This window comes from Sphaeramia orbicularis, chromosome 4 (assembly GCF_902148855.1).
Source record: "Sphaeramia orbicularis chromosome 4, fSphaOr1.1, whole genome shotgun sequence".
Taxonomy (NCBI): Eukaryota; Metazoa; Chordata; class Actinopteri; order Kurtiformes; family Apogonidae; genus Sphaeramia; species Sphaeramia orbicularis.
In genome coordinates this window covers 8,582,747-8,606,317 of record NC_043960.1, presented here as the reverse complement: position 1 = coordinate 8,606,317, position 23,571 = coordinate 8,582,747, and the positions used below count along the sequence as shown (strand labels likewise).

The 23,571-nt window shown below is 36.2% G+C and overlaps 1 protein-coding gene across 1 annotated transcript in view; it reads left to right on the top strand.

The window, feature by feature from the left end:
* Window positions 1–23,571, top strand: part of LOC115418495 (ribonucleoprotein PTB-binding 1-like) — a 48,591-nt gene that overhangs the window by 12,422 nt on the left and 12,598 nt on the right. The window contains exons 4-8 of the mRNA XM_030132990.1: window positions 82–440; window positions 5,556–5,664; window positions 9,202–9,383; window positions 12,647–12,757; window positions 15,549–15,650. Coding sequence (XP_029988850.1) covers window positions 82–440; window positions 5,556–5,664; window positions 9,202–9,383; window positions 12,647–12,757; window positions 15,549–15,650 — 863 coding nt within the window. The remainder of the gene's footprint in view (window positions 1–81; window positions 441–5,555; window positions 5,665–9,201; window positions 9,384–12,646; window positions 12,758–15,548; window positions 15,651–23,571) is intronic.

The following is a 23,571-nucleotide window of genomic DNA, read 5'->3' as shown; positions in this document are numbered from 1 at the left end:
CTCTTCTCATTTCTCCTCTCCTCTCCTCTCCCCTCCCCTCCCCTCCTCTCTTCTCCTCCTTCCTCCTCCTCCTTTTCTCAGAGTTAGGTCCAGAGTCTCTTCCGGTGTCTACCAACGCCACAGTAGTGGTATCATCCTCGGGGGTCATGCCTTTCCTCCAGTGTCGAGCTGCAGGAGGAGAACCAAACCTCACCCATGCTCTGTCCGCCAACCCCATCGCCTCCTCCGCTGCCTCCTCCTCCTCCTCTTCCACCTCCATCTCCTGTGACAGGCAGCCAGCACCTCCTGGGACCTTGGTGAGCTTACAGCCGCAGGGACAGGGCTATTCCTTGGGTATAAGTAACTCAGGCCTGGGCCCACCTCCACCTAAACCTCCTGGAGGGATTTACACATCAACAGGCCAACACGGCAGCTCAGATGGATGCCCGCTGGCCAACATGGTGAGCACCACCAGCACAGGAGACGCACAGTAAATATGCACCACAGGGATATATCCTCACCACCTCCTTATTTTACTCCCACAATCTGTCTGTGTCATTAATCCGTCTGGGAGTCTGTCTGCACCGAAACCAGAAAATACACCCTTCTAACTACTAAAACATTCATTCACTTAATCAGTTAGGAGAAATAATTCAGGCAGGCCCAAACCCAAAAGTCAACCTACAAATCAATTTCATCTTTACCTGAATTGAGTCAAATTGGGTCAATGTCAGGATCTGCTGGTCTTCAGTTTGTGGTCTTGGGTTCTGTCCGTCATCGTCACTTAGATGTAGAGTCACCACAAACACACATTAGTGTCATTCTGTAGTTAGTAAGCAATAATATAAGTAAACTTTAAAATAAATGAAGTAAATTTTATGTTTATGCATTTGGCAGACGCTTTTTTCCAAAGCGACTTACAGGGGAAAACCAATCAAATCACTCAATCAATGACATTTTATTTATATAGCGCCAGATCACAACAAAAAGTTATCCCATGACACTTCAAATATAGAGTTGGTCAAAACCAGACTCTAAGCCAGTTTACAGAAACCCAACAGAATCCTCCTGGATCCTCCAATTTTAAGCCATAAAGACCCAAACAGCCACCAGAAACTAAAAGCGTCAACTGATATAAATGTTTAATACCTGTTGATTCCTGAATCCTATCAATGCATGTAAATAATTGGTGTAAAATACAGTTTGTCGTCTTTTCATGGTCATCAGATATGACCCATTTGGACGTTCAGAGGCTCCATAGTGAACATGGAAACACCATCATCTTCTACAACAGTAGCTGGGTTTCCATTACCTTCAGAAATGCGCAAATTGTGAATTGCACAATAGAAAACACAGAAATGTTGCAAAAACTGTCAAAAATCGCAAAATTTTTTACACTTTCATGAGCCGTTTTGTTTAGACATTTCGATATAGAAGTATTGCGATTAGTGTAAACGGAAACTTTACTAGAATCACTCATCAGAAGCCAAACACTCTTCGATGGAAACACCTACACTTTGTCCAAATTGTAGAAATATCACTTTTATTTTGCGGAAAACTGTAATGGGAACCCAGCTAGTGATTCACCAGATTCAGTTTTTGTGTGTTTTTTAAGGCAATGATGAGATGAAAAATAAATACAGTCACGGAAAAAATTATTAGACCATCAAAAGTCATCAAAAACAATGGTTATGCAATCAAGCACTAACTCCTGTGTGTATCACGTGACTAAAACAGACAGAAAAGAAAACATGGCATAACTAAAAGCACTGTTTTTGTCAGTACAATGCCATAGATATTGATGTAAGAACTAAAGTGATTTTGGTTATCAAGAAAAAAATGGATAGATATCAGCTCTGAAATTAAACTACTATGAGTTATTTGTGTTATCATTATATTTGTCCAAACAAATGTACCTTTAGTTGTACCAGGCATTAAAATGAACAAGAAATTGAAGAAAACAAGGGGTGGTCTAATAATATTTTCCGTGACTGTATGCTCTATATGCTCATTTCAATCCTGCAAAAACATTATTCATGTCAACAGCTTATTAGTAATTTTGTATCTTTAGAATGAGGGGGAAATGGAATTTAAAGTGCGTGCAAACAGTGGAATTGATTTAAAATTAACATAATAAACATCATTATAATAAAAATGTGCATCACCCATTGCAACAAGTTGGTTTAGTCATTATACACACAACACACATTCTGCAGAGGTAGCCTCGAGAGCTTCAAAATAGTGAAAATTCTTCCATTTATTCGTCTAAATTATTTACACTGTTCCACCCATCCGTCTCTTGTGGACAGGTTTTTTGCCCTACCGGGTCTTATTCAGAATAAACAGACACATCAATCAAATAAAGCAACAGCCTTAGCTCCCAGAGGAATGTTCCTACCCATAATGCCCCTTTGTTTCTCTCTCAGCCTTATTTACCGATAAAGCGCGAGCCCTTTTGCTTCCCCAGCTGTTTCTCGCAGCTCGTTTAGACGCTACTTCCCCACGTTTCTGTTCACCTGTACGCTTTTCTGCACTCACTGAATCTCTTCGACTCAGCCCGGTTTAAATAGAGCATGTCTACGCAAATATCATCATCTGTAATAAGTCGGTGTTCAGACATAATCACAGTGCTGAGGTTCTTTGGGGAACTGATTCAAGTCCCGGTGCTGTCTTCTCCAAAGTCTGTTTAATGGAGGGGAAGTGTAATTAACGTAGTGCGGAACAATCCCTCCAGGTTTTCAGGGCTTCCTCATCATCAGAATCTTTCTAACCTATTGTAGCTCGTGTCCCTGTATTTTTTTTTTTTTTTTTCCTGCAATCCCAGATTCTCTCCAGTCAAATTCAAAAGAGATGATTAAAAAATGATGCAAGGAAGTAGATGTGAGTTTGAAGGGAATGTTGTGAGGAAGTGAATTCACATTAAAATGCAATGAGTAAAGAATGACAGAGCAGAAAAATATGATCACAATGTTTTGTTTTGTTTTGTTTTTATCCTGGTGAAGCACAAAGAGGTTTCATTGACTAAATTGTCGAATATTAACACATGGAGGCATTTTCATTTTTAATGTTACCCTTTTAAACAGTGTTCATGGCCATTTGAGCACCGCTTACTGAATTTCTGATGTTAAAGGGATTCTGTGTAGTAACAGTAAAGGGATGTCATGTACCAGAACACACTTAGGAACAAAACCACCAACGAATCAATGCTATTTATCCACAGACTGTATCACTCACTGAATAAAGTATAAAGCTCATTGTTTCCACACATCTGTATTATGATGTCATCTGGTTTTCTCTGTCAAACAATAGAGTAGTTGATCAAAATAATACTGTATGTTACAGTCTTCATGTGCTGTGTCAGCTGATAGTTTACATTATAGCTCTGTTAGCTTAGCTCTGTTTTCAGACTGACAACAGCCACAGTAAAACCACTAATCGCCTCTGTTTTCTGTACAATTTGTGTTGTCAGTAGTTGAACTTAAAAATCTGTTTGGAAACATCCAAACAAGGTCAGAACTCTCACAGTTTATCCAATCCAACTTTATTTGCAAAGCACTTTAACCCTTTCATGCATAGGCCGCTCCAGTGGACAGTTCTTCTCCAGCTGTTCTCTTGTATTTTAATGGGTTTTGATTTTTAGTTCCATATCAGCCAACACAGTGAACACTTATGCACCGTCCCATACACTGACATTCAGACCATTACTGTAACTTTGCTGTTTTTGATAAACCTGATCGGCACTAACATGTTTGAGTGTAAATCAGTTGTTATTTGTTAGTCAAGAAGGGTTTTTTTTGCATATTATCTCCATGAAGTCAGTAATTACTGGCATTAGAATATGTTAAAATGTGAGAAGACATCAGATTAGCAGCATTAAAAATATTTTTATTTCATTGTTTTCGTATCACTTTCTGATATTGGGTTTTAAACACGTTTCTTTACTTCAAAAATTAACTGCATGGATATTTTTGTAACTCCATACAAAAAAAAACCTCGATCGCATTTTTTTTTTCATGCCTAAGGAGGAATAAAAACACTGAAGAAAAAAATCTTGACTAAGGTTCTCACAATTCATGCATGAAAGAGTTAAAACAACCACAGTGGATCAAAGTGCCGTACAGAAAAATAAATAAAAACCAAAATAACAGAGTAAAATATAAGAATAGATTAAAAGACAAAGAGTAACTGTAAAAAACTTTAAAAAAAATAAAAATACAGAAGAATAGATTAAAAACCTAAATAAAAGAATAGAGAATAGATTAGAATAGATTAAAACATAAAAAGCTGTAAAAAGCTGTAAAAAAAAAAAAAAAAAAAAGCAAATAAGAACAATAAACCAAAACCAAATAAAACAGTTGAATAAAAATAATACATTTAAACATCTCACGTGGTTTCAAAAGCCAAGGGGAAAAGATGGATTTTAAGAAGGGATTTGAAAACACACAGAGAGGAGGACCATCTGAAATGGAGAGGCAGATCGTTCCAAAGTTTAGGAGCAGCTGCGGCAAAGGCACAAATCTCAGTTTGAACCGTGGATCAACAAACGACAACTTAGCAAAGATAATAATAATATCACATAACAACTGGTGCCAGGCACAACAAACCCCGCCCCTCGCACGTATTTTTCCCATTATAGAAGATTTTTAAAAAATCATTAAAAATTTGAACTTTGACCTACTTTTCCCAAAATGTAAATACATCTATTCTGGGTTACTGGCAATGTATAAACCCAATTTGGTATGAATTCAACCAATAGTTTTGCTGCTACAGTGTTAACAATCAAAGAAACAAACAAACCAAACCAAAAAGAATACGTCTTGCCTCTCCTTTCGGGGGGGCAGGGTAATAACTGTATACCCTCATAAGCCTCAGAATCAAACTCACCCACTCATGTGGAAGAAACGCTGTCATTTCATCATCAAACTCCATTCTTTTCATTTAGAGCTGTGTCCAGAGGAGAAAACAACAACAGTGCTTCTAGCTTTTTATCACTTTGTCACTTTCTTTGACTCTAAAAGTTGTTTCTTCGTGGTTCTCATCCCAGCTGGTCCTGTTCTGATGTTTTGGTCAAAGGCCCTGTGGTGTTAGTTTTCCTCACCATGGGAGGCTGATAGAGTGACTCACTACTCCCTCTAGTGGTCACATAAATTCACCCAGCCTGTCTGTGTAAATTAATTTAGTCCATATTTATGATCCAGTACATTAGAATCTTTTACAGAATTTCATAGCATGTTATTCTAAACACTCACCATTTTTTTGTAACTTTATTTATAGAACTTTTCAACATTTAACAAATATAACACTTATAATTTGAAGTGATGTGTTCATCATAAAAAGATTGTAGAAGACTGTAAAATATCCAAGCACCTTATGTAGTTGGACTACACCTTCTTCTCAAACCACCGCAGATCATTTAAGTCACTGTTACACTTTATATCATTGCCCTGAAATGTGTAAATACGATCAGAAGTCTTTATGTATAGTATTGTACGGGAAGCTCTTTTAGAGGAAGTTCTTAAGCAAGTTTTAACACACTGAATGTGTTTTAACCTTTCTATCTGCTGTTCTCTCTTCAGGTAAACAGTGGTCAGAGTTCTTTGCTTGGAGATCCCCCGAAAGAAGTCCGACTGCCCTCCAATCCTTACCTGAACTTGGCCAGTGTGATGCCAGGGGTGGTCCTGCAAGGTACACATGGACCCACAAAACCACGTACTTTAATTTTTTATATACCTTTTTTTTCACATGACTTCTTACTGCCTGTTTTATTTCTAAGGACTAAGTAAGATTAGTTTGTCTTGTTGCATATTCAAAATAAAATAAACTAAAAATAAATAAATAAATAAATTAGGGATGCATCGATACCACTTTTTTCCAGACCAAGTACGAGTACTTACATTTGAGTACTTGCTGATACCGAGTACTGATCCTAGTCCTTAATAATCCCATTCCAGTTGTTAGTTCCTTTTGAAAATGTGCTTTATTGTCGTTGTCATTAGTCTGACTGGAACAAAGTGCTGCTACTGACATTTAATGTGTTGGAATGAGCGTTTCTCAATTAATCCACCAGGGGGCGCCGCTCTGAATTAACCATACTGGACAAATACTACAAAGAAAAAGTAAAGCTTTTTGAGAAGAAGAAGAAGAAACTTAGTAATAACAAACATGGAGACGACAGAGGCAACACTAATGTGATACTAATATTGCAGCATTTTCTCTGGTAAGGTTTAAAAGCTTAGCTTCAGCAGAAAGAGAAATGAGTGATGAGTTTTGTTTTCACTTCCGCTGGCGGTGGTCCGCACCGCTCCGTACACCTGCTGGTATTCTCCGTCTGGGTATGCATCCGCCAGCACCTGGAAAACGGATGGAATGTACGCAGAGGACGGACAGAACGCTGCGTCCATATCTGTCTTTGTCTTTAACGTTACTTCCAGTCAGCGTTACTTTTATCACCGTCATTTATTTTGAAAAATCTCCACACTCTTCACACTCCACACACATTATTCCACCGCTGCGTACCTGCTGCACTGAACTGTGAATGTCACACGGCTGTAAGTGGTATCGGTGCATTTGTATCAGATATCTTTTACGAGTACGAGTGCACACACTGAGTATCGGAGCCGATGCCAATACTTGTATCGGTATCGGTGCATCCCTAAAATAAATAAATAAAAAAGAAGTAGTAGTTTTACAAGTACAAGTCACTGTCAGGGATGTCTTAAATAAAAGTTTAATTGACTCAATATCTGGCTCTTACAAAGAAAGTAAGATTAAAGGAATAATTTGCAAGAATTGTAGTCACCTTAGATTTATATTAAAAAGATTAAGATAGACACTTATTAAAAAAAGATGATCATCTGCGCTGAAATACTCGTAGTTTTTCTAAAGATTAGACTGTTCTTTTCATAAAACAAGGGGTAAAATATGTTATATAGAGTAAAAAGTGAGATACATGAGTCATTGAGGCAGTGATTTCCAACCTTTTTTGGCTCATGACCCCGTTTTAACATCACAGATTTCCCCAGACATTAACAAAGACGATTTTCTCTTGGAGATGTCTTAGCGGGGCCAGACAGGAGAAGTAATCTTTACATTCCCCGTTTGGTCCGGTTTGTGTCCAGGCAGGTTGAAGCGTAGTAACGCATGCGGTCACATGATCAGGTCAATCAAGATATGCCCTCTCAGACATTATATCCTGCATTTTATTTAAGATGGATTTTTATTAGGAAGAGTGTGTGGTGTTTTAATTATATTGAAATATCTATTGAATCATTTAAAATATTTTTTATTAGTCTTTTTTTTTTTTTTTAATCAATAACTAGAAATTTCAGGCAACCGCATTTGAATTCCAGGCACGACCCCAAGGTTGAAAAACACTGCATTAATGAAAGCCGAGCTCTTTGCATTTTTGCGCCAGGAGTGAAATAAAACACCCAGTCATAGAAATGAGGGATATTCCATTCAATACATTTAACTGAAATTCTGAGGGTTAAAACAATAGTATTATGTGTGTTTTAAAATTAAGATAAACACACTTTTCTAACCTCTATTTGAGGCCTGAATATACTGCATTTTTATCATCCTCTTTTGCAAGTAAATCCTCAAAAGGACCTCTTCATTCAGAGGTTGTGGCGTGTTGTCAGTACTTTCTAGAACAAACAAATGGAGGAGCTTCTTATTCAAATGGTAAGAAATACACATCAGTGTTCAGTAAAAGACAGGAGACAATGGTTTATCATAGTGGTCTCATTTTATTTTCATATATGATACTTGAATATATTATGGCAATTATTAATTAGCTTTTATCATTGTTACTTTTTAGCTTACTGGCCAACAGGCTGTAAGCTATTGTCATCATGCAGCGTCCGTTGGCGTCATCTGTCGTCGTCTGTCGTCCGTTACAAAAATTTCAATCGTCGTCTTCTCCGAAACTACAATTCCGATTGACTTCAAACTTGGTATACAGCTTCTTTATAATGATGTCAACAAAAGTTAGGGATATTATTTGGATCCGGATCTGATTCTGGGTATTTGATTTATATACACCTTGATTGTTCTTTTGTTACTCCTCTACTGCACTTTTTTATATTTACCTTTTACACTCTCCTATGTTATTTGCACTCTATGTTTACTTGCACTGTGGGGCCTTAGAGTCCAGTAATTTCGGCTCTCTCTGTATACAATATACATGGCAGAACTGACAATAGATGACTTTGACTTTGGTGCGACTTTGAAAAATTTCCCCATTATAAGCGATAGGAAGTGGATCGATGCAATAACTCAGTAAATATAAATGATATCAAGTGTAAATTTCTACAGTCCAGCCCTGATGGGGAGATGACCAAAACATAATGGCCACATGTTGATCAGGATCTTCTTCTGGATCCGGGAACTTACGGAAAATTTAACATGGGCTCTTATGGGGAAAAAATTTCTATCGTCTTTTTCTCCCAAACTCCAGTTCTGATTGACTTCAGACTTGGTATACAGCTTCTGTATGATGATGTCAACACAAGGTATTGAAATTATTTTGATCCGGATCTGATTCTGGATTTGGTGCAACTTTGAAAAATGTTCCTATTATAACAGATAGGAAGTGGATTGATCCAATAAATCAGTAAGTATCAATGATATCAAGTTGGAATTAGAATTTTTTTACAGATCTGATTGGAATATGACCAAAACATGGGCTATTTCTGTAATATAATAAATACACATAGCTGGGTGATAATAAATGGCATCTGGATACATTTCCCAAAGCTTTTAAATTGGCCGGTAAGCTACAGTGGTCCTATTGGTCCTATTTTTTTGACTTTAAAAGTTGTTTCTTAATGGTTCTCATCCTATTTGGCCACTTTCTGATGCTTTGGTCAAAGGCCCATGGTGTTAGTTTTCCTGCAGTGACTCTCTACTCCCTCTAGTGGTCACATAAATCCACTGGCCCGTCACTAAAAATAAATTCAGCTCATATTTCTACAGTCCAATACAGTGTCGTTCAATGATCTGACTTCATTCAGGTCGAAGCTGTTTTTCAGTCTGAACGTAAGGTGTTGAACGACAAATAAATTCACCTTGACCCTTGAATATAGTTGGATTAAAACAGACTTAAGGCAGCAGGTGTGAAAAGACCCCACCATATCTGTGAAATGCTCCTGCTGAGGCTCCATGTTTTCCTCCCGTCTATCCCTTTGAGTCTCCTCTTGTGTGTTCTCCACCTTCGCTCAGGTTCAGTGGGGAGTAAAGCCCAGGGAGGACAATCAGGCTCGGGCGTGTACGGCAGCACCGCGCCTCCCGTCGCCTCCCAGGGCTCGGGATCCTTCTCCCACAGCACAACGGCGACAACCACCGCCCCATACAGCACCGACACCTCCACGGACTACAGCCAGTACAACCAGGCGTACACACAGGTACTGAACACAAACACCCACACATGCAAAAAAAAAAGCACGCATGATAATGGGAGGGAATAGATGGGTGTAGCTTCAACTGATCACAACTGTGTTAACCCTTAGGGGTCCATTGTCGCAGCCCCGTTTCTGAATCACATGACATTTTCAACACGGTGTAGCATTAGAAGTCAGTCATAATAATAATAATAATAATAATAATAATAATAATAATAATAACACTGGGTTACAAAAATGTTTTTTGCAAGTTGTCTAGGTTTTTTCAAGTGAATTAAGACCATTTTGCACCGCTAAATCCAAAAATTACATCTGTTTTTCTCAATCAGGTCAGGTTTTTTTTGCTAATTTGATTTTGAAAAATTTGATCTTCTCACAAAATTGATTACATTTTTGTGACTTTATCAGTTGATTTTTTTATATAGTTCTCACCCAAAATAGGTTTTAAGAGAAAAAAAATCATTTGATCACTTGATTCCTGTTAGGTACAATGGTGTATTCACCGCAGATGTAGCAGAATACGTCAAGCTTATTTTTGCAAGATCTTCTAGTCGAAGCCATTTCATTCACCTGTAATATTAAAAAAAACATTAATCATAAATTGGCAAAAGTAAAATCTTCAGAACTCGTTTATTGCAAGAAATATGGAAGAATTTGGTATCATATGATGTGAAAATGCCCATAAATGTAAGCAAAAATGTTAAAAAGCCAATATGTAGCATAGTTCAGAAAGTTGACCTGATTGAGCAAAATGAATGTGATTTTTGGATTCAGCACACCAACATTATCCTAAATCAGCTCAAAAAACTTCAACAATAAATTTGTTGTTGACCAGTCTTTGAGGTTCGTTAAGCATCTTTGTGTCATTTATGCAATACAATATATAAATTTTTCAAATCAGATTTTGCATTTTTTTGTGTGTTTTTTGGCCTTTTATGTTGATATAGTAGGTCACTGGTTCCCAACCTTTTTTGGCTCGTGACCCCATTTTAACATCAGAAGTTTCTGGCAACCACAGACATTCAAAATAGAGACTTTTTTTTTTTTTGCTAAAATGAATTTGTTTTTGATCATGTAATAGTTTGCTATGCTGTGTTACAAATAAACGTTAATTTTAGACGACATTTAGTCTATATAATGTATATTATTATGGACGGAGGAAAAAAAGCCAGGTGTAGATTAGGGCTGAAAGATATATCGTTATCGTATCGATATCGAGATATGAACATTCAAGATATTAATATCGAAAAAGCAACGATATAAACAATATAAATTTCCCCTGTGCTCGCCCTGCATGTACAGCTCTGGAAGTCACAACAAATTTAATTTATTTGTACTTTATGTTAATGTTGATGACTGACTGAGTTCTTATAAATAAAACTGCACTTGCCACATTCTTTTGTATTATGATGTTAGTATTTTTCTGAAAAATGCTTGGTTTTCATCGAACCCGTAGTCGTATCGTATCGATATCGAGATATCTGGCATGAATATCGAGATATGAAATTTTGTCCATATAGTTCAGCCCTAGTGTAGCTTACTGCACAAAGTGAGAATTTGATTTTCCTTGGTCAGGATATGTACAGTCAGTCCAGCTTGGATTTACAAGGCTGATAATTAATACTGAACAAACAAGAACTCAAACTATGAATTATGAAAGAGCTGCAGCATCTGAAATTGACCACAATGAACATTTGACAAATAAACAGTACCACAGTGCTGCAGTTTCAGCTTCAGAGTTTGTCATGTCTTTTATGTATTAGGATTGTCTCTCTCAACTCACCATATATTTTTTCATTAGTATTTTTTATTTTTAGCAATTACTAGAAATTTCAGGCGACCCCAAGGTTGAAAAACACTGTAGTAGGTTAAAGTGAAAAAATAATAGGCAGATGAGATGGATGAAGTTGTGCTGAAAAAAAAAAAACCAAACAAACATGGGTATAGTAAACATTTCTTTATATAGTATACAGGGTGGGGAAGCAAAATTTACAATATTTTGAGGCAAGGATTGAAAGACAGTGTATGACCAATTAGTTTATTGAAAGTCATGAGAACTTATTTGCCACAAGAAAATGTACATAATAGAAAATGTTTTTATTCTGTGTCCTCCTTCTTTCTCAATAACTGCCTTCACATGCTTCCTGAAACTTGCGCAAGTGTTCCTCAAATATTCGGGTGACAACTTCTCCCATTCTTCTTTAATAGTATCTTCCAGACTTTCTCGTAATAGTTTTGCTCATAGTCATTCTCTTCTTTCCATTATAAACAGTCTTTATGGACACTCCAACTATTTTTGAAATCTCCTTTGGTGTGACGAGTGCATTCAGCAAATCACACACTCTTTGACGTTTGCTTTCCTGATTACTCATATGGGCAAAAGTTTCTGAAAAGGTATGGATAATAGTGTTAGGTATGATTATGACATCAATATATGTTTGGTTTCAAAACAATTGACGTAGTGCCTGCTGAGAAAAAACAACTAAATGTTCATTGTAAATTTTGCTTCCCCACCCTGTATAAAGGTAAAATCAAAAGTACTCAGAAAACAGCAAAAAAAAAAAAAGGCTCAGACTCCTAAGGGTTAAATATTACTGTGCCTGGGATGGTGGTTGAGTAGATGATGGATAGATGGATACATAATGAGCAAATGGATTAGTGCAGCAGTGACAGAGTGAGCTGTAACTAGGGGAGGCAGGGAAGTGGAAGAGATGAGAATGGGTATGGATATTTGTACAGACAGTACGAGAGAGGATTTGGCAGAGACCGCTGTGTGTCTCCATCTGTCCCTGCTCCTTTCCTCTCTCTTAACACTCCACTCATAACAGCTCACACAGCCTCTCCCTACTGGCTGTTTGTCTGCACTCTCTTCCTTTCTTACTTTTTCCCCCGACACTCTTTTCCCTCCTTTTCTTCTCTCCGTGCCGTTTCGCCTCCTCCAGCAGCGAGTGGCCTATCTGATATTTGCAGCGGGATGCAAACCCAATTTTAAATGTTAATTACAATCTACTCCTCCAAACAAACGAGTCATGATTAGATAACCAATAAAACAGTCAGTTTAATTTGTCTGGAAAGAGGAGACAAAGGAGAGGAATGGGGGGAAGGGGAGGGGAGGAGAGCCGTCGGCAAGAACAATGGTTAGTGAATGACGAGGAGAGAGAAAGAAAGTAAGGAAGATGAGCAAAGACAAGAAAATGACTTCTAAAACATTTATCTGTCTGCTGAAGGTGTTCACGCTGAATGTTTGGGATGTTTGTGTGCAACAGGAGGCCATGCAGCAGTGGTACCAGCACTACCAGGCAGCACAAGCTCATACCTACAACACTGCAGCGCCACAAGACAACAACAACACCGAGTACGGCAAGGAGCACACACAGGTAACGCACAGGCCTACGGTGGGACTTTACACACTTTGGGGATGTTTGCAGATTTTATTTGATATTTAAAGGGTTTATAATAACAATAATAATAATAATAATAATAATAATAATAATAATGATAATAGCTTTATTTATATAGCACCTTTTAAAACAAAGTTTACAAGGTGCTTTGACAGACAAGTAAAGGGCACAACAGCAGGACACAAGATGTAAGTAAAAACACTAAAACAGAAGCAACATAATAGGAGAGACATGTACAACAGTGCAGGAACATGACACTTCGAATAAATTAAATGAATCGGAATAAAGAGGGCAGGGGTAACGTAACATGATGCTATTAAATCAATGCAAAAATAGAGGCGTGAGATAAAACAACATCATGTATGAGAATATAAACCAACAATCAAACAGGATAAGATTAAAATTTAAAAACATAAAAAATTTTTAAAAAATTAAAAATTAAAATTAAAAGAGACAGACATCACATAAAAGCAAGTCTATAAAAGTGTGTTTTAAGAAGTGACTTAAAAGATACCATTATATGTAGTATTGATGTTCTAAAATCTCAAAATCAGAGGGACGTCGCATACCAGAACACACTTAATTCTACCAAAACCACCAAAGAATCAACACTGTGTCCACAGACTGTATCACTCACTGAATAAGGTTCAAGGTTCACTTTATTGTCATTACATGTAGTGTATACATGAAACGAAATCAGTACTCAGGTCCAGCCATGTACATGGTAAAATCCTATAAAATGAATCCTATATTAAAGATAATAATAATAAAATCTGATAATAACAGTGAAACTCTAAAAAAATAATAATGAATAAATATACATAAATAAATAATACAGTGCAGGATTAAAAAAATTAGCAGCATGTTAAACCAGAATAAAAACAGCAGTGTATTTCAGCAGCAGCAGGATCAACAGTAGTGCATCAGTTTTTAAGAATAATACAGAATAAAGCTCATTGTTTACACACATCTGTATTATGGTATCATCAAGTTTTCTTCTTTGGACAAAAACTCATAGATGCTTATTTTGACAGTTGGTCAAAATAACATTGTCTTATCAGTCAATCAATCAATCAAATTTTATTTATATAGCGCCAAATCATAACAAAAGTTATCTCATGACGCTTTACATATCCAGTTGGTCGAAACCAGACTCTAAGCCAATAATCTTCATGTGCTGCATCAGCTGATAGTTTACATTATAGCTCTGTTAGCGTAGCTCTGTTTTTAGACTGAAAACAGACACAGTAAAACCACAAATCACTGTTTTCTGTGCGGTTTGTGTTGTCAGTCGCTGAACTAAAGATCTGTTTAGAATCCAACAAATAAAGTCAGAACTGTCACAGTTTAGTCTGAACCATAGATCAACAAACAACAACTTTACAAACATAATTGCATCTCATAACTTGTGGTGCCAGGCACAACAAACCCCGCCCCTCACACATATTTCGCCCATTATAAGTAAATAGGAAGATTTTTAAAAATTCATAAAAAATTTGAATAAAAACTTTGACCTACTTTTCACAAAATGTGATGACTTCTATTGTGGGTCACTGGCAATCTATAAACCCAATTTGGCATGAATTCAGCCTCTAGTTTTGCTGCTAGAGTGTTATCAAACAAACAAACAAAGAAATAAACAAAGAAACTGAACCAAAAACAATCCCCCCTGCCTCTTCTTCGGGGGGGCGGGGTAATAATTTTATACCTTCAAAAGCCTCAGAATCAAACTCACCTATTTAGAAGAAACACTGCTATTTCAGCATCAAACTCTATTCTTTTTATTCAGAGCTGTGTCCAGTGGAGGAGACAACAACAGTGCTTCTAGCTTTTATGACTTTGTCACTTTCACCGACTCTAAAAGTTGTTTCTTCGTGGTTCTCATCCCATCTGGTCACTTTGTGAGGCTGTAGTCAAAGGCCCCATGGTGTTTTCCTCACCATGGGAGACCAGCAGAGTGACTCACTGCTCCCTCTAGTGGTCACATAAATCCTCTGGACCATCAGTGTAAATAAATTCAGTTCATTTCTGTATAATCCAATCTACTGGTGTCTTTAGCAGAAGTCCAGAGCTGTGTATTTGGAACATGATTACATGATGCACTGACATCTTTTGCAGAACTTCAAAGATTCTAATGATAATTTAAAGCTGTTGTTTTAACCCTTTCATGCACTGTCCACTCCAGTGGACAGTTCTTCTCCAGCTGTTCTCTTGTATATTAATGGGTTTTGTTGTTTTAGTTCCATATCAGCCAACACAGTGGACACTTATGCACCATCCCATACACTGTAATTCAGACCATTACTGTAACTTTACTGTTCTTGATAAACCTGATCTGCAGTAACATGTTTAAGTGTAAATCAATTGTTATTTGTTAGACAAGAAGGTTTTTTTTTGCATATTATCTCCATGAAGTGAGTAATTACTAGCATTGGAATATGTTAAAATGTGAGAAGACATCAGATTAGCAGCATTAAATTGTTTTTATTTCATTGTTTTCATATCACTTTCAGATATTGGGTTTTAAACATGTTTCTTTACTTCAAAAATTAAATGCATGGATATTTTTGTAACTCCATAGAAAAAAAAAACTCGATCGCATTGTTTTTTTCATGGCTAAACACTGAAGAAAAAAATCTTGACTAAGGTTCTCATAATTCGTGCATGAAAGGGTTAATATTTGAATGTAAAGATTCAACATGTTGCTCCTTTAAAGCATAAAAAAAATCTCAGCTGTTCTGTATAAGCAGTGTTTTGTGTATTTCAGGCTCCACCTGTGTCCTCATATGGAGACTACAGTTCCTACATGCAGGCTGTGACTCAGTACTACTCCCAACCTGCAACGGCAAACCAGGCCTATGCCAACAAGGTACACACACACGCACACATGATACATGCTTACATACCAAACCCCATAACCTTAACCTAAGGCCCTGTTCACACCTGAAAGTGTCAGGTGTCTTGACTGATCTGATCACAAGTGCAAGGTGTGAACAACAACCAGAGATGCACAGAGGAACGACTGATCCCTCAGACCACATTCAGCAGCAGCCTGGAAGGAATATGGCAAGATTTTAGCATTTAATGTAAATTCTGCTATTTCAACAGAAGTTTTCCACAAAATTGAAACTGGATACTCATTTGAGCAGCACTAGTGTCATATTAAAGTAGTGGAAATGTCAAAAACATTATTACAAGTTAATCACATCATAGGTGCAGTAACACACTTGTAAATATAATAAATGCTGTTTGCGTAATATGATTAAAATTCATAAATGTTTTTAAGCAATTGAAGATCTGATTTTTACTAGCAGTAATGTCAAAAGCAGATGGTCACCTTTAGGCAGTGCAGTGAATTAAATTATTTCTTCTACCACATAAACATTAACTAGTAAAGATAAAAAGGCAGCATCTATTTATCTATTTATTATGGGAGTGTGATTGTGTCTGTGTGTTTTCTACTTTCTTAATCTATTTATTATGCGAGTGTGATTGTGTATGTGTGTTTTTTTTATGTCAGGGATTGTACCTTTTAGGATGGCACTTTTTAATTTCGTTGTACAATGGCAATAAAGATCTATTCTATTAATTCATAAATTATTATTTATTTTTTTAGATGCATTTGTCAAAAAAGATTCTGTTAAATATGCTTGTACTACGTCAACAGTACACCACTTTTAAGAAATGAAAGCTTGCTGAGCCTCTTTTTAGGCGATTACATGAGGGGGTTTTTTGCATCTAGAGCATGAAGTGATATCCAGTGACAAGCAGAAATTTGATCCATAGAGATGCATTCTACTGCCGGGTGTGTACTGACTGACTGAAGGCTGTCCACTTGTGTTCAGATCATAACAAACATATGTTAACAAGCAAGATTAACTCGAAGCTTCCACACACACAGTATTAAAAACTTAAAGGAGTGATATTTTGCTTTTTTTTTTTTTTTTATGGAATTATGCATTTTAAAACATTTCCCTGTGGTCTACATAAACTGTAAATGCTCTGCTTTGGTCTGAATTCTTCATTAATTCAACTCCACAGGTCCATCTTTAACCATATTTCTGAGTAATGACACCAGAAAGGTCATTTTGAGCCCTTTAAATGGAAATGAACCACCTCACGCCCCAACCCCCTTAGGCTGTTGGCTGTTCTTTCTGTCCCGTTCAGCCACTTGAGTTCGTTAATACACTGTGGCTGGATCACTGTATTTGTGTTTATTTAAGAGATTTGATTGTTGAATTTATATGATCTATTGTACATTTAAAAAAGCTTACATTTTGTTTTGATTATATGAGATGTTGTGCATTACCTGTCATGTGACATTGCAGTTAAGTACTCTATATAAACAGCTGTGTGATCTTATCTGCCCTAAGTCTGATGAAGGGCGTCAGTTTCAAACGTCACTCGTGGTAATATATTCTTTGGGAGCTCACAGGTTGTGCAGACCTTATTTTATTTTTTCATCCAATTTTTGGAGATCCTGCACACCTTTCATTTTCTGGATGTGCATGCCGATCACCTCTCTTCGTTAGTACAACCAACAACTGAACATTTTAGGTAATCGGCTCAAAGTTCGGACATATTTTCAGTTTTTATTACAACTGCGGCTGCTGATAAACAATTATGGCGTACTTAGAGAAATGTTTGTCAGAAGTCTTGACCTTATACAGGGTGGGGAAGCAAAATTTACAATGAACAGTTAGTTGTTTTTTCTCAGCAGGCACTGCGTCAATTGTTTTGAAACCAAACATATATTAATGTCATAATCATACCTAACACTATTATCCATACCTTTTTAGAAACTTTTGCCCATATGAGTAATCAGGAAAGCAAACGTCAAAGAGTGTGTGATTTGCTGAATGCACTCGTCACACCAAAGGAGATTTCAAAAATAGTTGGAGTGTCCATAAAGACTGTTTATAATGGAAAGAAGAGAATGACTATGAGCAAAACTATTACGAGAAAGTCTGGAAGATACTATTAAAGAAGAATGGGAGAAGTTGTCACCCGAGTATTTGAGGAACACTTGTGCAAGTTTCAGGAAGCGTGTGAAGGCAGTTATTGAGAAAGAAGGAGGACACATAGAATAAAAACATTTTCTATTATGTCAATTTTCTTGTGGCAAATAAATTCTCATGACTTTCAATAAACTAATTGGTCATACACTGTCTTTCAATCCCTGCCTCCAAATATTGTAAATTTTGCTTCCCCACCCTTTATGTGCAAATGTTGTGATGTAACTAGTTATAAAACGTAACAAATTAAGCAGGAATTAAAACAGGTTGTAGAAATCCACTCGATTTTTGCCAAAATGAATATAAAGATAGCTTTGCAGCACCTGGAGGGTTCAAATTCAAACTTTATGAACTATTAGGGTCCAAATGCACAAATAAATGAACCAAAGACTAATAAAAGTGGGTTTAGCAAAATATGACCTGTTTGAGACTGGGTACGGTTACATGATGTTTTTTAAATCCAATGTATTTTTCCAGAAGAAATTAATTCGGAACTTAAGTATTTTCTCTTCTGTTTACATGGAAATGTTAAACCCGAATAAAGGTTTACATCAGGTATTAATGAGGTAGATAAATGAGCGAAAGGGTTTGCGCTGTCATGCTGACATTGCCTTGTTCTGGCAGCCCTTCTGTTAGCTTAGCTTAGCATAGTCACTGCATTTCCATGGTCACACATAGCCAGTTTTTTAAAGGTGATTTGTTGTCTTTTGTAAGCGATTTTGTGAAATCTGATTCTCCCAAATTATTTCTTTAGATCCGCGACTTACTGCACTCATACAATCTTGGGACTGTTGTGTTGATGGAAGTTGGAAAATCTTTTGGTTGGAAGGGATGCATGCGCTAAATTAGCTTTGCTTTACCGTTTTAGCTTTGCATTAGTTTTTATTTCCCAAGATTTTATTAGTGCAGTAAGTCACATAGCCATAATTTGAGCCTCAATTTGTGATCATATTGACCCCAGCGGACTAAAGGAATGATTAGGGAGAACTGAATTTCACAAAATCACTTATAAAATACTACAAATCACCCATGAAAGCCTGGCTACATCTGACCATAGGAATGAAGCGATTATGCTAAACTAGGCTAAGCTAAGCTAACGGAAGGGCTGCGAGAACAAGGTAATCGGTGCACTGCAGTGCAAACTTGTTTAGCCCACTTATCGAACTCATTAGTGCATGACAGATGAATGAATAAAAAACAGGTGATGAACTGTTCCTTCAGGGTTTTCCAGGCTGGTAGATCCCATCAGAATAGCCCACTGGAGCGGTTTGGGTTGAGAGTGGAAGGAATAAAGTCCAAACGGAATAAAGGGTTTATATGTCCGAGGAATAATTTAGTTTGGAATTAAAAGGGGATTAAACCTTAAACCTTAAACTTTATTCAGATTTAAATTTAATCCGAACTATTCTTTTTCAACTGGAATAAGGTGTTTACATGGTCATCTTAAATATGATCTAATGTTTATTCAGATTAAACCAGGAATAAAAGTTGTCATGGAAACGCACGGAATATCTAAACAAAAGCACAACTACAAAAAAAGCCTGCGTAGAGACAAATACTAACCATTGTATGCAGCAGGAGAGTAGAATTAAGAGTAAAATCCTGCAGTCGGATAAATATTTGACTAAAAACAAGTAACTCATTCCCTTATTGACTTAACAGAATAAAAATCCCTTTTATTTTTCGCACAGGGGCTTGTGTTCTGCAGCAGGTTGACAAAGTAAACAGTATTCCCCAAAAACATGAATCATTAAAACTGTATGAGAATGAGATATCAGCAGGACAAGCAGATAATATCTTAACTAATGATGGTTTATTTGAGGCTGAAGCTCTTAAAAGTCAAACCACTTCCTGTGCCTGTGGGACAGTGTAAACTATCTGAGCAGAAAACGCCGGTCAGCAGCCCCTCAGAGCAGCGAGCTGGTATTTATGTGGAGGGGCTGACCTCTGGAAGCCACTGATACCCTGTTAGAGAGAGCACATCACTCTGCACCCAGCAGCTGATACCAGTCATCTCCACCCCCTCCCGACCAGTGCCCCCCCCCCCCCCCCCCCCCAGGCTTTTCTACGCCTGCTGGAGGAGCAGAGCATGTGCATGTTGTGTTTGAAGACGGAGACGTTGGTTTTGGCTCGTTCTACAGCAGCAGCGTCACATTCTAGTCGACTGAGCTCACTGTCGGTGGATAAACTGATATGTTGGACAAAGGACAAGTCCCTCTGTCTTAAACCAAACTAAAAATATCTAGAGCTACAACCGGTTCATCGACTAGGTGCTTGAAGTCAATGCAAAAAGTCCCGTTTCGATTAATCGACTCAAATTGATTGAAGGGAGATATTCTATTTGCAGTTTTCCTGAATTGAAGCTTCTTTGTGCGTCACAATAAGCGTCCGTGTGAAACACAACAGTGGAACCAATGTTTAACAGCAGAGACACTGCTGTTTAAAAAGCATCTGAAAAGGACTTTAATTCATGAAAAAATGTAAGGCTGTATATCAATTGATTTGTATTTGATGATTTGTAATGTGGATTACATTTTTATTGTTTTTACTTTAGTTTATTATTACAGTTATATTGTATTTTTAATTCTTTTTTTAGGTATTCATATAAGCCTTTCTTTTTTTGGCTTCTAACCTCTCCTGCACAATTTTATTACTTGTTTGAATGTTGTTTTTTCCATTGCTGTTCTTATTTTGTGCAAATAAATTAAATAAATAAATTAAATAAGAAACGAAGGAAACAAAGCTTTGATTCAGGAGAATTGTGGTTGAATGATTTTTTTTGGATCACTTTGAGTCGATTAATCGGTTGCAGCTCTAAAAATATTACAACATGATGTTAAAAATCAGCTTCGAATCACTGTCATTCCAATCAAAATATAGTTTCTCATGTTGAATCAGGGCGAGTCGTTCTGGTTTGGTGTATTCTCTACAAGGTTGTAATAGTTTTGTTTTTTTCTTTATAGTTTAGTTTTATTTAGTTTTGACTTTTTTTCTCTAATTCATTTAGTTTTAAGTAGTTTTTAGAGCAAGTGTGCTAGTTTTTATTAGTTTTTGTTTTTTTCTAAATGCTTAGTTTCAGTTTAGTTTTAGGTTTTTTTAAAATATCTTTTATCTTCTTCACCGTCGAATTCAAATAAATCTCAGACAGGACTCTGCTGCTTTCTCCCAACTTTAGTCTCCATGTTTCCAGGTAGAGTGGGGACCAGAAGACGACTCTAAACCACAAGTGACAAGAAGTGACGGACCGTTAAATATCATACGGTGCCAGCTGCTAAAATTGCTTGAGGGAAATAAATCGATTTCATGTCAATCTGACATTGACAAAGACGAAAACGAAGGGAATTTTATCCATAATTTTTATATGTTTTAGTTAGTTTTGTAAACACACAATACAGTTTCAGTTAGTTATCATTTTTTTTCTTTTAATTATAGTTTTTATTTATTTCAGTTAACGAAAATGTTTTTACTATTCTAGTTTTTGTCATTTCGTGAGTTTTCGTTAACGATAATAACCTTGATTCTCTATAAACACTAGGAGGCATGTGAGCAAATATGCATGAATAAATAAATGTTCAGAGTGATTCAGGTATTAGTATTAGTTAGCTAGTTTAGATTTATTTTGAGCATATAGAATCATCAGATGACAAAGAACCATACTACATGGTTAAACAAAATTTTTCAGTGCTCAAAAAGGAGTGGGGAGAAGTATAACTTATAAACTCCTACCCCCATTTTTCAAATTAATAATTAAATTAATTCCACTTCCTTGGCTTTCTTAACCCACTTTTTTTTAGTATATATATTTTTTTATAATAGCACAAAACATCCAACATACAAACCATTCACATACACTTTTTTAGTCACTTCACATAATCAAATTTGCATAATCAACCTTTTTTAATATAAACTATAATATTTCCATGCACTTTAAGTATTTACTACATATACAATCATTAATGAATGTTATAACATCTCCCTATCAAGATAGTCTGTATTAATTAATTACTAAATAATTAATGGTAGAAAGATAAATGATACCTGATTTTACAGGAAATAATGAGCACTTTTAGATGTGTGATTTAAAAAAAAAAAGTTTTTAACCTCATTTTCTGGCTTAAAAATAGTTAAAATAAATAAATAAATAAATAAATAAAAACCTCAGTAGCAGATGGACAGAAAATTAACATCTGTTTTTGACCACTTTATAAAACCTGCCTTAAAGTGCAGCTCCAATGTTCATCAAACTATAAAATCTTTACTGTTGGCCCTCTAGGGTGTCTATTTTGCAAAACAGTAAACAGTTTGTGTTTTTTTTAATTCAAGATTTTTTTGCTTAATACAAACAAAAAAAATCTGCCAAAGGAACAAAGTGAAAATTATCTTGGTAAGATTTCTTGAAATAAGATTTTTAAGATCTGGTGTCTAAAAAAAAGTTCTTATATCGCACTGAAAAGTTACTCTAGGTGATTATGTCTTATTTTAAGTCTGATGAGATATTTTGATTAGAAATGCGAAAAATACACTTGGTAAGATTTGGATTTTTGCAGTGTGGGTAAATTCAGTCTGCATTTTACCCAGTTCAGTGGGTAAAGTGTTCACAGGGTTCCAGCGGGGTCTTAAAAAGTCCTGAAAGTCTTGAATTTACAAATCTGCATTTAATACCTTAAAAAAGTCTTTAAAAGGTATTAAATTTAATATGGTAGGTTTTAAGTTATGTTGCCATAAACTTGTTGGTTGTATTGTGTTTAAATGTCTGTTAAATGTCCAAGCTGCAACCAAAGTAACGTTAGTCGACTCAGTTCCACCTGTTCCAACCCGATAATTTATACTGACATTAGGAAATAATTATCGCTAACTTTGCAGCCCCAGTGAGAAATGATCACTGAACATTAAGGGACAGCTCACAATTGAAAAGGAAGTGCAAATTTAACAATGCCTGGTTGGAGAAAGGATCATTCTCAACCTGGTTGACACGCGTGGAGGGGAACTTGTTTGAAGTTCATAGCACCTTCGACAAGAGATCAATTCAACTCAGGATGATGGGAATCAAGGCGTTGGAGAAAATATCCTTCAAAGAAAATCTGAAGAACATGAACAACCACAAACAACTTGAAGTTTCTTATGAAAAATAAATCCAATTTATCGCTTTATCATTTACACATGTGCATTACAACTTACAGATCAAAGTGGATCTACAGACACACAAAACATTCTGTTGAGTTTCTGTAAATTGGCTTAGAGTCTGGTTTTGACCAACTCTATGTATAAAGTGTCATAAGATAACTTTTTGTTGTGATCTGGCGCTATATAAATAAAATTTGATTGATTGAGTGATTTGATTGGTTTTCCCCTGTAAGTCGCTTTGGGAAAAAGCGTCTGCCAAATGCGTAAATGTAAAAACATTCAGTAAAAAGCAGAATATTGTTAAAATTGCACTTATTTTTCTGAAGACGTGTCATGTTGTTCAGATTTGCTCAGATTTTTCACACTTTTTATGAAAGAAGTTTCATGTAATTTTACTTTTTTGCACTAAAACCAAGAGAAAAGTTTGGAATGGGGGGGGGGGGTTCGCGTACTACATAGAAATTTTAAAAAAATAAAATAAAATTTAAAAATTAAAAATTAAGAGACAGACATCACATAAAAGCAAGTCTATAAAAGTGTGTTTTAAGAAGTGACTTAAAAGATGCTATTATATGTAGTATTGATGTTCTAAAATCTCAAAATCAGGGGGACGTCGCATACCAGAACACACTTAGTTCTACCAAAACCACC